This window comes from Hippocampus guttulatus, chromosome 6, assembly GCF_054856545.1.
Source record: "Hippocampus guttulatus isolate MCC_2025c chromosome 6, RoL_Hgut_1.0, whole genome shotgun sequence".
NCBI lineage: Eukaryota > Metazoa > Chordata > Actinopteri > Syngnathiformes > Syngnathidae > Hippocampus > Hippocampus guttulatus.
In genome coordinates, this window is record NC_141266.1 from 1914704 (window position 1) to 1929468 (window position 14765).

General features: G+C 45.8%; 1 protein-coding gene across 4 annotated transcripts in view; it reads left to right on the forward strand.

Moving 5' to 3' along the window:
* ddc (dopa decarboxylase) overlaps nt 1–14765 on the forward strand; it is a 123414-nt gene that overhangs the window by 69082 nt on the left and 39567 nt on the right. The window contains exon 13 of one of the 4 annotated variants that reach the window (XM_086114454.1): nt 1290–5974. The exons of the other annotated variants lie outside the window; for them this stretch is intronic. Within the exon in view, the coding sequence (XP_085970580.1) occupies nt 1290–1349 (60 nt within the window). The 3' untranslated portion in view covers nt 1350–5974. Of the gene's footprint in view, nt 1–1289; nt 5975–14765 lie in introns of those variants that run through there. 4 annotated transcript variants of the gene reach the window in all.

The following is a 14765-nucleotide window of genomic DNA, read 5'->3' on the forward strand; positions in this document are numbered from 1 at the left end:
CTTTCATTCATGTTCGGGCTGTTGCTCATCCTGGAGTGAGTGCATATGTCCGCAAGTACATGTTTGGGCACCCGCGTGCGTGTGTGTGTGATGTGTGTGCGTGTAACCTTGCACGTGCTCGATCGGGTCAATTGTGGGATGTTGGTCGCTTCAAAAGTCAATCTTTGGGCAAAAAAAGTGTGTGTGTGTTTGTGCGTGTGCGCGTGTGTGCGCATGCGCGAGGAAGGGATGCCCATGTGTATGATGTGGCTCTTTGCAGTAACTCAGTAAAAAAATCAGCTCTTTGTCTCTGACTGGTTGGCCACCCCTGATCAAGTCCATTAAAAGTTATGTATACCTGGCGCTTCGGGACATGAAACCTAATAACTTCATATCAGATCTTTGAGTTCAATTACAATAAAAACAGGACACAGCCATCTCGTTACCTCTGCGTCCTGCGTCCTAGACGCATAATTTTCCCGCGGGACGCACAGTTCCAAAATATGTGCGTTTTTGGGACGCAAGGAAATTTCTCAGTCAAAACAAAACAAAACAAAAAAAAAACTTACGGCAGGCCTGATGATTTCACGGTATTTCTGTAGCGTCATTATGACGGTACCGAAAATTTGTTTCCCATAAAAGTCACCGCACACGAGTTGACTGGACGCAATCGAATCTCTCCTGTGTGATTAACGCTATTTCACTGTGCCTGTAAGAGTGTTTGTGGTTTGGAGTGTGTTTCTTCTAATTTACTTTCGTTTTGGGTTTTTTTCAGTGTTGGGGGGTTGGGGGGGGGCGGAACAGATAACGTTATGTGCGCCTGCGGATTTCTATTTTACTCCGCAAACTGAGAAATCGCGCAAATGAGAGTTTGAGATGGCAGCGAAAAAATCGCACACAAAGGTCTACCAATTACAACATTTAAGAAATGGGAATGCCCGTCTGATTTTTAGTATGAATCGTCCGACGTGCGTATCACTCAACTCACCTGTGACGTACGCACAGAACACTGTCACGTATGCAAGGTGGTGGTGGACCCCAAAAAGCAGGCAGGAGGGAGGAGCAGAGTGTACTTGACGAATTGTATTTAAAACAAAGAAAACTAAATCCAAAACAAAGTCCAAAGTAACAAACAAAAACCATGACTTAAACAAAAACTATCAAAAACCAAAACACGACTAGAACAAACATGACAGCAGCAAAGGAACAGCAAACAAACAAACATGACAGTAGCAAGAAGCAACAATGACCCGACACTGAGTGTTCGGGCCAGGAGTCATTTTAAAGCCCTAATTACCTATGACCAACAGGTGTGCAGCTGCCAGGGGAGCCCTACAGTGCCACCTGTTGGTCCCAAAACCGAATCATGACAAACATGAGAGCGAGATCCGACGAGAGGCACGATTCCGAGGCAAGTTGGTCGTTAGATCTACAGGTTAAGCACTATGAAAAATATTATGAAACAGTCTTGGTTATTCTAGAATTTACTGGTTGTAGCATGGTAATTTTCGGAATAAAACATTCGTCACAAGGTGTAGTAATGCTAATGTTAACTGTTGGTAGAACTAACGATGACGTGTGTTAGATTCTTTCGTCAAATTGATAGATGACACATGCATCGTCTTCGGAAGAGGATGTCAAGCCACATCAATACTTACCTGTATTAATGATTACCAGTAAATTAATCTTTGCAGTGTGGGATTGGAAAAAATACTGAAAAAGATATTGTGGTATGTTGTATTCATGATGCCATATGAGTAGAACATATTTTGATCCTTCTTTTTTTTAAATAAACCTTGAGTACACAGCTGCTGATGTAATGTTCATTGTTAATGCATAGTTTTCAAACATTTACCCTTGAAACATTATACTTTTGAGTGTCAGAATTCTTGATTATGAATATCATTCAAAATAGAAAAGTGGGTTCCAATGATGAACGTTTACGGAACCCAAAATTAGTTACCGTGGTTTCCCATTGGGTAATCTGACGGAACCGAAAAACGATTCCCGTGAATTTCCGAAATCCTCAGGCCTGCTGCTGAATTATTAAAATTTTTGCAGCATTTGTTTATAATTGTATATATATGTTGTTGTTTGTGTTATTACCACATGCAATTGAAAAAGTAGACCATATCAGAATTCGAAATTTGGGACTCTCGAAATGCATAATGGGACTCATACTTTTCTGATCAGCGAGTCCCTGGGACTTGCTGGGGGTAAACTGTAAAATTATCACTGAGTACAGGACAGTGTAATCGAGATTGCAGCATTCTAGTACAATTAGTAGTTGTGTTGTGTTTTGCTGTGCTGTGCTGTGTTGTGTTGTATTGTCCAGTCAATCCATTCATATTATGATTAAGAACTGACATTTAGGTCTTCATTCAAAATTTTGATTTGGTCCCTTGCCGTTGGAGTTCTGTCTGCTACGCTGTACTTTTTATCATGCAGTACAGCAGATGTGTGATCATCAAATAAAATGTGATTGCGCGACAATCTCAACATACAAGTACATCCATCCATTGATCCATTATCTGAACCCCTTTATCTCATGAGGATCGCGGGCGTGATGGAGCCAATCACAGCTTTCTTCGGGCAGTAGGTGGGGTACAAAACAGAGCAGGGGTGTCAAACCCGGTCATCAGGGGCCACTGTCCTGCCTGTTTTCCATTTCTCCTGGCTGCAAAACACCAGATTCAAATAACCAGGATTGCCCTCATGCTGCTTCGGAGCTGGTTATGAGCTGATGATTTGAATCAGGTGTGCTGCAGCAGGGAGAGATGGAAAACAGGCAGGACAGCACTCCTGGAGGACCAAAGCTGGACATGCCTGATATAGAGTGTCCAATTAACCTACCATACATGTTCTTGGAATGTGGGAGGAAACCTGAGTACCCGGAGAAAACCCACGCAGGCACTAGACAACATGCAAACTCCACAGAGGAAGGCCGGGGCCGGATTCAAACCCCGGACCTCTGCGCATATATATATATATATATATATATACCGTATTTTCACGACCATTCGGCGCACCGTATTGTTGGGCGCAGTCTCATTAACGTGTGCTATTTCTGTATTTGACACATAGACAAAACACACTGTATTATTGGGCGCAGTTTTACAGTGGTAAAACATACGCCAGCTTAAACATACGGCATGCATGCGCGCACGCTAAAAACACGTTAGCTTGAAGCATACGGTAGCATACCAAGACATACGGATACAAGCTAAAAACACGTTTTTAAAAAGGCAACGGAAGCAAAACTGAGTTCCGTTGTATTTTATTTAGCCATCGTACAATGTACTCACGTTTTTCGATCAATCATCACCCAGAAATCCATCTAAGTCCTCATCTTCTGTATCAGAATTGAACAATTGTGCAAGTACCGGTAATCCATCAAAAACGCCGTGTTCCCTCTCGTTGTCAGAGTCACTCTCATTGCCATGTGGCTCCACAGAAATTATGCCGGCTTTGCCAAAAACTCGAACAACAGTGCAAGCAGACACGTTCGTCCAAGCAGACACAATCCATTCGCAAATTGTGGCGTAACTTGCCCGGCGCTGCCTCTCACTCTTTGTAAAGTTGTGTTTGCCATCGATCATCCATTGTTCCCATGCCGCTCGCAACTTTACTTTGAACGCCCGGTTGATGCCGATGTCCAGCGGTTGGAGTTCTTTAGTCAAGCCTCCGGGAATAACGGCAAGCTCAGAGTTCATTTGCTTGACTTGGTTTTTCACCGCTGCTGTGAGATGGGCACGCATGCCAAAAGCATAACCGATGTCTTGAAGTTTGAACTGAGCTTCGCAGGCGTGTCTCTTTGTAGAATTTATTTTCGGGGGTTCTTAGAAACCAAAACCGAAGTTGTTTTGCAATAATGCACATAGCCACACTCTATACAGGTGTTGGTACCTGCTAGGGGCGTCCCTTTAGCGTCCACTTACACGCCCACCCTTCACTCATTGGCGGACTTCTTCGCCGCATCTCTGTCCTCACTCACGTCTGCCTTTTCTCTCTCTCTCCATATATGTATACATACACGCCCACCCTTCACTGATTGGCCGACTTCTTTGCCGCATGCCTGTCCACAGTCACTTCCGCCTTTTCTCTATATAAACAGCGTGTCGGCTGTCAGTCAGGTTTTGGAACTCAGCGCATACACAAGACGCTCCGCATCATAAGGGGTCCTGTCCATTTTGGAGAAAATTTAAGACTTTTAATGGCGCCTTATAGTCGTGAAAATACGGTATATATAAAAATCCTGTTGCAACCACTCATCTAGTTTGGGGGTCACTGCCCCGAGTGCTCCGACCACCACAGGCACGACTGTCACCTTTACCTTCCAGGCTCTCTCCAGCTCCTCTCTGAGCCCTTGGTATTTCTTGAGTTTCTCATGTTCCTTCTTTCTGATGTTTCCATCACTTGAGACCGCTACATCCACTCCAATGGCCTTCCTCTGTCCTTTATCTATGATCACGATATCTGGTTGGTTCGCCATTACCATCTTGTCAGTCTGGATCTGGAAGTCCCACAGGATCTTCGCTCTGTCATTCTCCACCACCTTCGGAGGTGTTTCCCATTTTGACCTTGGGGTTTCCAGTCCATACTCCGCACAGATGTTTCGGTAGACTATGCCAGCCACCTGGTTATGGTGTTCCATGTAGGCTTTCCCTGCCAGCATCTTACACCCTGCAGTTATGTGTTGGATCATCTCAAGTGCCTCTTTGCACAACCTACACCTTGGGTCTTGTCTGGTGTGGTATATCTGGGCCTTTATGGTTCTGGTGCTCAGGGCCTGCTCCTGAGCAGCCAGGATGAGTGCCTCTGTGTTGTCCTTCAGGCCAGCCCTCTCTAGCCACTGATAGGACTTCTTGAGATCATCTACTTCAGTTATGGTCCCGTGGTACATCCCGTGTAGGTGGTTGTCCTCCCATGATGGTCCCTCTTCCAGCGCCTCATCCTCTGTTCCCCATTGTCTGAGACATTCTCTGAGTACGTCATTCATTGGAGCCTTCTCGTTGATGTATTCATGGAGCTTGGATGTTTCATCCTGGACAGTGGCTCTCACACTCACTAGTCCCTGGCCTCCTTCCTTTCGGCTTGCGTACAGTCTCAGGGTGCTGGATTTGGGATAGAACCCTCCATGCATGGTTAGGAGCTTTCTGGTCTTAACGTCCGTGGTCTGAATCTCTTCCTTTGGCCACCTTATTCCTGCAGGGTATCTGATCACTGGCAGGGCATAGCTGTTTATTGCCCGGGTCTTATTCTTGCCATTGAGCTGGCTTCTTAGGACTTGCCTCACTCGCTGGAGGTATTTGGCCGTAGCCGCTTTCCTTGTTGCCAGTTCGAGGTTGCCATTGGCTTGTGGTACACCGAGGTACTTGTAGCTGTCCTCAATGTCTGCTATTGTTCCGTCACCATCCGACTACATTTCTCAAGCCCGAATGACATCCCGATGTCGCTGCTGTAGATCCTGGTTGTGTGGATCAGGGAGTCTATGCCCCTTTCGCTCTTAGCATACAGCTTTTTGTCATCCATGTAGAGGAGGTGACTGATCGTAGCTCCATTTCTGAGGCGGTATCCATAGCCTGTCTTGGTGATTACTTGGCTTAGGGGGTTCAGTCCTATGCAGAACAGCAGTGGGGAGAGTGCATCACCTTGGTATATGCCACATTTGATGGACACTTAGGTAAGTGGCTTGCCATTGGCTTCAAGTGTGGTTTTCCACATCCTCATCGAGTTCGCAACAAAGTCTCATGGGGTCCTGTTCACCTTATACAACTCCAAGCATTCAGTGATCCATGTATGTGGCATCGAGTCATAGGCTTTCTTGTAATCAATCCAGGCTGTGCACAGGTTGGTATGTCGGGACCTGCAGTCTTGTGCGACCTATCTGTCAACCAGGAGCTGATGTTTGGCTCCTCTGGTATCTCTACCAATGCCCTTCTGTGCTTCGCTCATGTATTGATCCATGTGTGTGTATATATATATATATATATATATATATATATATATATATATATATATATATATATATATATATATAAATAAATAAATCCTCGTCTCACCCCTTGGGTGGTGTCCATCCCCCATTCAGCTCGGGTCGTCTACCAGAGGCCAGGAAGCTTTAGGGTTCTGCGCAGTATCCTTGCTGTTCCCAGCACTGCGCCTTTCTGGACGAAGATGTCCGACCTTCAGGGGATCATTTGCAACCACTCATCTAGTTTGGGGGTCACTGCCCCGAGTGCTCCGACCACCACAGACACGACTGTCACCTTTAACTTCCAGACTCTCTCCAGCTCCTCTCTGAGCCCCTGGTATTTCTCCAGTTTCTCGTGTTCCTTCTTTTTGATGTTTCCATCACTTGGGGTCGCTACATCCACTACAACAACTTTCCTCTGCCCTTTATCTATGATCACGATATCTGGTTGGTTCGCCATTAACATCTTATCAGTCTGTATCTGGAAGTCCCACAGGATCTTTGCTTTTGACCTTGGGTTTTCCAGTCCAATACAATCCAAATATTGAAATTATCCATCACAGTCAATATTTAGGCTTAGGCCAATTTAAACTATACTGAATCGAGAAGCTTGTTCTGCACCCAAATGTTGGGTCAATGACTATTTTACTGTCTTCGCGTGGGTGCACAGAATCCTCTCTCCCAGTGACAATTATCACCATGGTTACATATTCCACTTTGTCAGCCCCATTTTCCTGCATACTCTGCAAGTGGACACACACACAAAAAGCAACAATGCAATTCATACTTGGAATGAAGAAAACAGAGTTAGGTACAGACCTTGGGGAGGAAAAAAAATAAGTATCTCTATACTCTATACCGAAAATACTGACACTGTTTAGGCTGTGTGTTTACTGTTTATTCCATCATCCTTAATGCTCACACGATTACAAAAAAAACCAAAAACATACAGATTTGGTTTCAGAATGGCACAGGCAGAAGTAAAAGCTTATTTAAGACAGGCCATTTTTTTATCTCTTTCAATCATATGATATTTTGAGGTGTCAAATTATCACGTTAATTGTGAATAATTAATTTGTCATATTTAGCGGGTTATGTTTTTTAATCTTGTTAATCAAAATTTTAATCTATAACTCTATTGTTTCTGTAGGTGGGTTGCCTTTCTATAATATTCCTTTTTATGTTTTGGCCTCCTGTGTTCGAGTTGTTAAGGGTGGGAAACAACGGTCAGTCACAGCCCGAAGCGGACATTGATTGGCTGTCATTATGTTTGGGCTTGTTGAGCAGATGATAGGCTCCCATTGCAGTTGGGAGGGCCAGGTCAGCAGCGGTGAGGAGTCCTAGGCCCAACAAATGGAAAATTTACATTCGAAAAACTATTGATCAAGGTATATATATACAGTATATACCTTGGGGATCATTTGCAACCACTCATTCAGTTTGGGTGTCACTGCCCCGAGTTTTGCCTAATTTGTAAGGAGTTTGCTTCCCATCGAAGCAGCTCAAGGTTAGCCGACCATGTCAATGCAAAGCACCCATTCGCGAGTGCAGCCACAGCTAACGTTAGCACCGAATACGTTGGCAATACTGCGAGCCATAGCAAGCTCTTCGCTAAACTTAAACTCAAGGAGAACACCCCACGTGCGAGGCATGGACTCAGCATAGCTGCTGTGTCCTCTGTAGCCTAATAGAAGTGAATAATGTTTATGATGAATGTAATTTTGTGATTTTTAATGATGAACAGTGTTATTTCTGAAGTGCTAATTTAGAGCACTGTGATTTCAGGGTCTGTTTTATTTACTTTTTAATTATCCGAAGCAAGTTTAGTGTTCAGTACTTAAATTGCTCAGAAAAGTGTTCATACTGTTTTTGACATGTTAACCCAAGCACTTTTTATGGACCTGATGTTCTCTTTTATTTTTACTTTGTAATTATTTGGAGATTAACAAAAACAAACAGTGATACTCCCCTTCGTGGTCAAAACAAAAGGTTGCAGTTCAGCCTTGGGACTAGTCACAAATATAGCAGAAAGTAGATGGCTAGGACTGCATCTGTTTAAGTCTGTTTGAAAACAATAAAAGACTTTAGAATGCCACTTTTTTGTGATATCAATCTTTTGATCTGCCTCAATAATGTAATGAATTTAAAATGACAATGGGGGTTTCCCCGCAATTTTTAGATGAGATTAAAATATAGATTAATTAGATCAATTAATTACAGCTCTTAATCTCACAATTTTTTTAATCTCTTGACATCACTAAAGATATTTGTGTCACGTTTCGAGGTGGTGGTGGACCCCAAAAGGCAGGGAAGAGGGAGGAGCAGGGTGCACTTGACAAATTGTATTAAAACATAGAGAAAACTAATCCAAAACAAACAAAGTCCAAAGTATCAAACAAAAATCATGACTGAAGCTAAAACATAACAGTGACCGAAACATGACTGAAACAAACCTGAGCAAACAAGCAAACAATGACCCGACACCGAGTGGTCGTGCCGGGAGTCCTTTTAAAGCAATAATTACCTAATGACCGGCGGCCCAGTAGTCCAGTGGTTAGCACGTCGACTTCACAGTGCAGAGGTACAATTCCAGCTCTGGCCTCCCTGTGTGGAGTTTGCATGTTCTCCCCGGGCCTGCGTGGGTTTTCTCCGGGTGCTCCGGTTTCCTCCCACGTTCCAAAAACATGCATGGCAGGCTGATTGAACACACTAAATTGTCCCTAGGTGTGAGTGTGAGTGTGAGCGCTCATGGTTGTTCGTCTCTGTATGCCCTGCGATTGGCTGGCAACCGGTTCAGGGTGTCCCCCGCCTGCTGCCCGAAGACGGCTGGGGTAGGCTCCAGCACCCCTCGCGACCCTTGTGAGTATTAAGCGGTTCGGATAATGGATAGATGGATGGATTACCTAACGACCAACAGGTGTGCAGCTGCAGCGAGAGCCCTACAGTGCCACCTGTTGGTCACAAACCAAAACATGACAATTTGCTCAAGCTACGAGTTTACAAATGTATGCAAAAACAAAACAGAAAATAATAAACAAACACAAAACAATTCATACATTTTCAATTAATTGTTTACAGCCTTCAAATTTAGATTTTTGAACAATTATTTTAAAAACCAAAATTGACTGACAAATTATTCAATATACAGTTTATTTGCACCATTCCAAAACTCTGACACTAAAAGACATCTCGTTTTAATTCCTTGAACAGCTTTTTCTTGCAATAAACTGACAAACACCTCTTAAATCAGATTGAGACTCCCGAATTACAAAGACCTTTATTACGAAGTTAGAGATTACGCTTTTGCTCTAAACAATATTTGCATAATTTTACATAGTGTAAGTCTTTAAACTTCATAAATATTTTATTTTTGAAATAGTATGTCACCTTAAATGTAACAAGGCCTAATAATACATGCTGCTGTCTTCTGCATTGTAGTTTTGTACAAATTTATTTTTCCACACAATAGGACTCAACTCAACTCAACTCAACTCAACTGTATTTATAGAGCACTTTTGAACAGCCATCGCTGCATACAAAGTGCTGTCCATGGAGCAGGACAAATAGTGAAAACATCAAGGACTAATACATTAGATCTCTACTTCTATAATATTGCTATTGTTTTAGAAGTGTCACCTTTTATGTATCTTTGATGAAAAAAATAATAAAACATTGTTTCTTTTTTTTTTAAATCTTCAAATTTGATTCAGGAACCAGTTGAAATTTTTGACACCTCTAGATGCCCCCTGTTCCACATTGGGCTGAAAGCACACTGACTTGCCATTTCTTAAACCCACCAACAGTTTCATCAAGAGGAATAAAAAATACACCTGACTCAAGAAGCAAATTGTGTCGTTTTCACCACTTCCACAGCATTTCTTTCTTTTTATAAAAGCATCCATCCATCCATCCATTCATTTTCCGCTGCTTATCCGGGGTCGGGTCGCGGGGGCAGCAGCTTTAGTAGGGAAGCCCAGACTTCCCTCCCCCCAGCCACTTCTTCGAGCTCTTCCCGGCGGATCCCGAGGCGTTCCCAGGCCAGCTGGGTGACATAGTCTCTCCAGCGTGTCCTGGGTCGTCCCCGGGGTCTCCTGTCAGTGGGACATGCCCGGAACACCTCACCAGGGAGGTCTCCAGGAGGCATCCTAATCAGATGCCCGAGCCACCTCATCTGGCTCCTTTTGATGTGGAGGAGAAGCGGCTCGACTCTGAGCCCCTACCGGATGACCGAGCTTCTCACCTTATCTCTAAGGGAGAGCCTGTACACCCTTCGTAGAAAACTCATTTCGGCCTCTTGCATCCGGGATCTTGTTCTTTCGGTCACGACCCATAGCTCATGACCATAGATAAGAGTTGGGACGTAGATCGACCAGTAAATTTAGAGCTTCGCCCTTTGGCTCAGCTCCTTCTTTACCACAACAGACTGATACAAAGTCCGCATCACAGCAGATGCTGCACCGATTCGCCTGTCGATCTCTCGCTCCCTCATGCCCTCATTCGTGAACAAGACCCCAAGATACTTAAACTCCTCCACTTGGGGCAAGATCTCCTCCCCGACCCGGAGAGGGCACTCCACCCTTTTCCGACTGAGGACCATTGTTTCAGATTTGCAAGTGCTGATCTTCATCCCAACCGCTTTACACTCGGCTGCCTTCCAGTGAGAGTTGGAGAGCCCTGCTTGAAGGAGCCAACTGTACCACATCATCTGCGAAAAGCAGAGATGCAATATTGAGGCCACCAAAATGGACCCCTCAACGCTTCGGCTGCGCCTAGAAATTCTGTCCATAAAGGTTATGAACAGAATCGGCGACAAAGGACAGCCCAACCCTCACTGGAAACGATTCAGACTTACAAACTCTGACATCAGTAGTATAGGGACCGAACAGCCCGTATCAGGGGGTTCGATACCCCATACTCCCGAAGCACCCCCCACAGAACTCCCCGAGGGACACTTTCAAATGCCTTCTCCAAGCACATGTAGACTGGTTGGTGAGTTCCCACGTACCTTGAGGACTCTGCTAAGGGTGTAAAGCAGGTCAACTGTTCCACGGCCGGGACGAAAACCACACTGCTCCTCCTCAATCTGAGGCTCGACTACCTGACGGACCCTTCCCTCCAACACCCCTGAATAGACCTTACCAGGGAGGCTGAGGAGTGTGATCCCTCTATAGTCAGAACACACCCTCCGGTACCCCTTTTTAAAAAGGGGGACCACCACCCCGGTCTAGCAATCCAGAGGCACTCTCCCCAATGACCACACGATGCTGCAGAGGCGTGTCAACCAGGACAGCCACATAACATCCAGAGCCTTGAGGAACTCCGGGCGGATCTCATCCACTCCTGGGGCCTTGCATCGAGGAGCTTTTTAACCACATCGGTGACTTCAACCACAGAAATAGGAGAGCCCACCTCAGAGTCCTCAGACTCTGCTTCCTCCAAGGAAGGTGTGTTGGTGGAGTTGAGGAGGTCTTTGAAGTACTTTACCCACTGGAGAATCAGTACCTGCCATTTGTAACCATGATGCTCAAACAAAAAACCGTGGCATCTCCTCTCCAGGACGGGGATGAGATCTTGACCGAAGTAGAAGAGTCAAATATCTTGGGGTCTTGCTTATTATTATGAGTAAGGGGAGAATGGAGCAGGAGATCGACAGTCAGATCAATGCAGCATCTGCAGTGATACAAACTGATGACTGTCGGCGTGTCGTGGTGAAGAAGCTGAAATAAAAGCCAAAGCTCTATGACTTACTGGTTAATCGATATTCCTACCCGTATATATGGTCATAGCAGTCAATTGTCATAGAAAGAACAAGGTCATGGATAAAAATAGCCAAAATGAGTTTCCTCCACGGAGTGTCCAGGCTCGCTCTTAGAAATAGGATGAACTGCTCGGTTATCTATGACGAGCAGAGCCACTCCCCCTCCGTATTGAAAGGAGCCAGATGAAGGTCCTCGGGCATCTGGTTATTATGGATCCTGGATGCCTCCCTGGTGAGGTGTTTGGGGCATGTCCCACAGGGAGAAGGCCCAGGGGGCCACCCAGGACACGCTGGAGCAACTGCACCCCTGAACAGACCTTGCCTTGGGGTCTGAGGAATGTGATCGCTGTAGTTGGAACACATCCTCTGGTCCCCTTTTTTCAAAACGGGGGACACCACCGCAATCTGCCAATCGAGAGGCAATGTCCCCGATGCCCATGCGACATTGCAGAGGCATTTCAACTGTGACAGTACAAAAATGTCCACAGCCTTCAGGTGGATCTTACCCAACCCCATGGCCCTGCCACTGAGGAGATTTTTAACCATCTCTGTGACCTCAGCCCCAGAGACAGGAGATCCCGCCGCAGATATTTCAGACACTGCTTCTTCATGGAAAGACATATCTGTGGAATTGAGCAGGTCTTAGACCCCAGCACTATTCACAAGGTTCAAGCAGCACTCCATCCCCATAGGATAGTTGACCAAAATATCCTTGAAGCTGTCTGGAAGTCATTATCCACTGCCTCACCAAACTCCCCCCATGCTTTATATTTTTTGCCTCAGCAACCATTAAAGCTGCATTCTGCTTGGGCAACTGGTACCCATCAGATGCCTCAGAAGTCCCGCAGATTAAAAAGGCCAGATAGGTCTCTTTCTTCTGCTTGATGGCATCCCTCACTCATGGTGTCCACCAACAGGTTCGTGGGTTGCCACCTCAACATGCACTGATCACCTTACTGCCACAGCTGACTTAATGTCCCCCGCCTCCCCCGGGACCGGGACATAAGTAAAGCTCTGCCTGCCAGAGGTGGGAGTTGAAACTCCTTCTGACATGGGAATATGCCTGACGTTTCCAGCAGCCCCTCATAATATGTTTGGGCCTGCCAGGTTCGACCACAATTCCACCCCCCACTATCAGAGCCAACACAACTCCAGGTTGTGAAAGGTTGATATGTGACTCAAGTCCACTGACAGGACCACAAAGTCTATCATCGAACTGTGGTCTAGGACAGTGTTTTTCAACCCGTGTACAGTGTGCCGCGAGACACTGTCAGGTGTGTCGCGGGAAAATATCCAATTTGTATGCCTTTGCGGTCTTTCGCCCAGAAAGTAATCATCTAGTACCCTCCCATATCGCTAGGGAGCAGCAACAGCTAGCCAATTGCCTTGTGTTTTGACGAGAGACAAGCGAATTGGTCTAGGTTGCCCTGATGCCAAGTGCACAAATGCTATTATGCTTTAAAATGGTGTTCATTATGGATGATCCGTGATGAATACAGAATTCCAAAAACAGAACACGGCTCAGCTTCTGATAGAAGAGTGCTCCTCCCAAGCACGCTCTTCCAGGTCTCTCTGTCACTCCCCACACGATCATCAAAGTCCTCCAGCAGAACGTTGAAGTCTGAGTGCTCTCCAGCACATCCTCTAAGGACTCCAAAAAGCGTGGGTACACTGTTTTGCGCATAGGCACAAACAACAGTCAGGACCCATACCACCATGTGATGGTGAACCCGAGTGTACAGACACTGAGCCGCGGGACATTAAGTATGCTCAAACCTGCTCGGTGCTTATTACCTTGGACAACTCCAGAGTTGAAGTAGGACCAACACCTCTTGAGAGGGATGTACCAGAGCCCAAGCCGTGTGTGGAGGTGAGCCCAACTATATCTAGTTGTAACTTATCAACCTCGCACACCAGCAAGGTCTTGGCCATTGGCTGCCATCCAGCTCACTACACCAGACCCCCTTGGCCCCTGCTAAATGTGTTGAGCCCAAGGCAAGGGGATCCCACGTGGTCCTTTCGGGCTTAGCCTCGGCCGGGCTCCATGGGTTCAGCCCTAGCCACAATTTTCTTTTCAAGAAAACCCTAAAAACAGAACCAAATATTGAATATATTATACTCATTTATAAACAATTATTGTAATTATTATTATCAATGGTGGTCCACTGGTTAGTGAGTTGGCCTCACAGTGCAAAGGTGCAGGGTTCGATTCCAGCTCCGACCATCCTGTGTGGAGTTTGCATGTTCTCCCCGTGCCTGTGTGGGCTTTCTCCAGATACTCCGATTTCCTCCCGCATTCCCAAAACATGCATGGCAGCTTAATGGAACACTCTAAATTGTCCTTAGATGTGAATGTGAGTGCGGATGGTTGTTCGTCTCTGTGAGCCCTGCAATTGGTTCAGGGTTTCCCCTGCCTACTGCTCGTAGACAGCTGAGATAGGCTTAAGCACACCCTGCAACCCTTGTGAGGATAACCAGATCAGAAAATGGATGGATGGATTATTATCAATAATAATAATTTTGCATGATCTGGTCAACTAAATATGTAAGCAATTTTAGCAGAGGAGGCAACATCCTGAAGGGGTGATTAAGGCAACAATAATAATAATTATTTATTATTATTATATAAAAAATATTATTATTATCCCCTCCGTGAGTCGTCACCTTACCGTGGTGGAGGGGTTTGTGTGTCCCAATGATCCTAGGAGCTAAGTTGTCTGGGGCTTTATGCCCCTGGCAGGGTCACCCATGGCAAACAGGTTCTAGGTGAGGGGCCAGACAAAGCACGGCTCAAAGACCCCTTATGATGACAAAAATATATGGACCAAGGTTTCCCTTGCCCGGACGCGGGTCACCGGGGCCCCCCTCTGGAGCCAGGCCTGGAGGCGGGGCTCGTTGGCAAGCGCCTGGTGGCCGGGCCTACACCCATGGGGCCCGGCCGGGCACAGCCCGAAGAGGAAACGTGGGTCCCCCTTCCCATGGGCTCACCACCCATGAGAGGGGCCAAAGGGGTCGGGTGCAATGTGAGCTGGGCGGCAGCCAAAGGCGGGGACC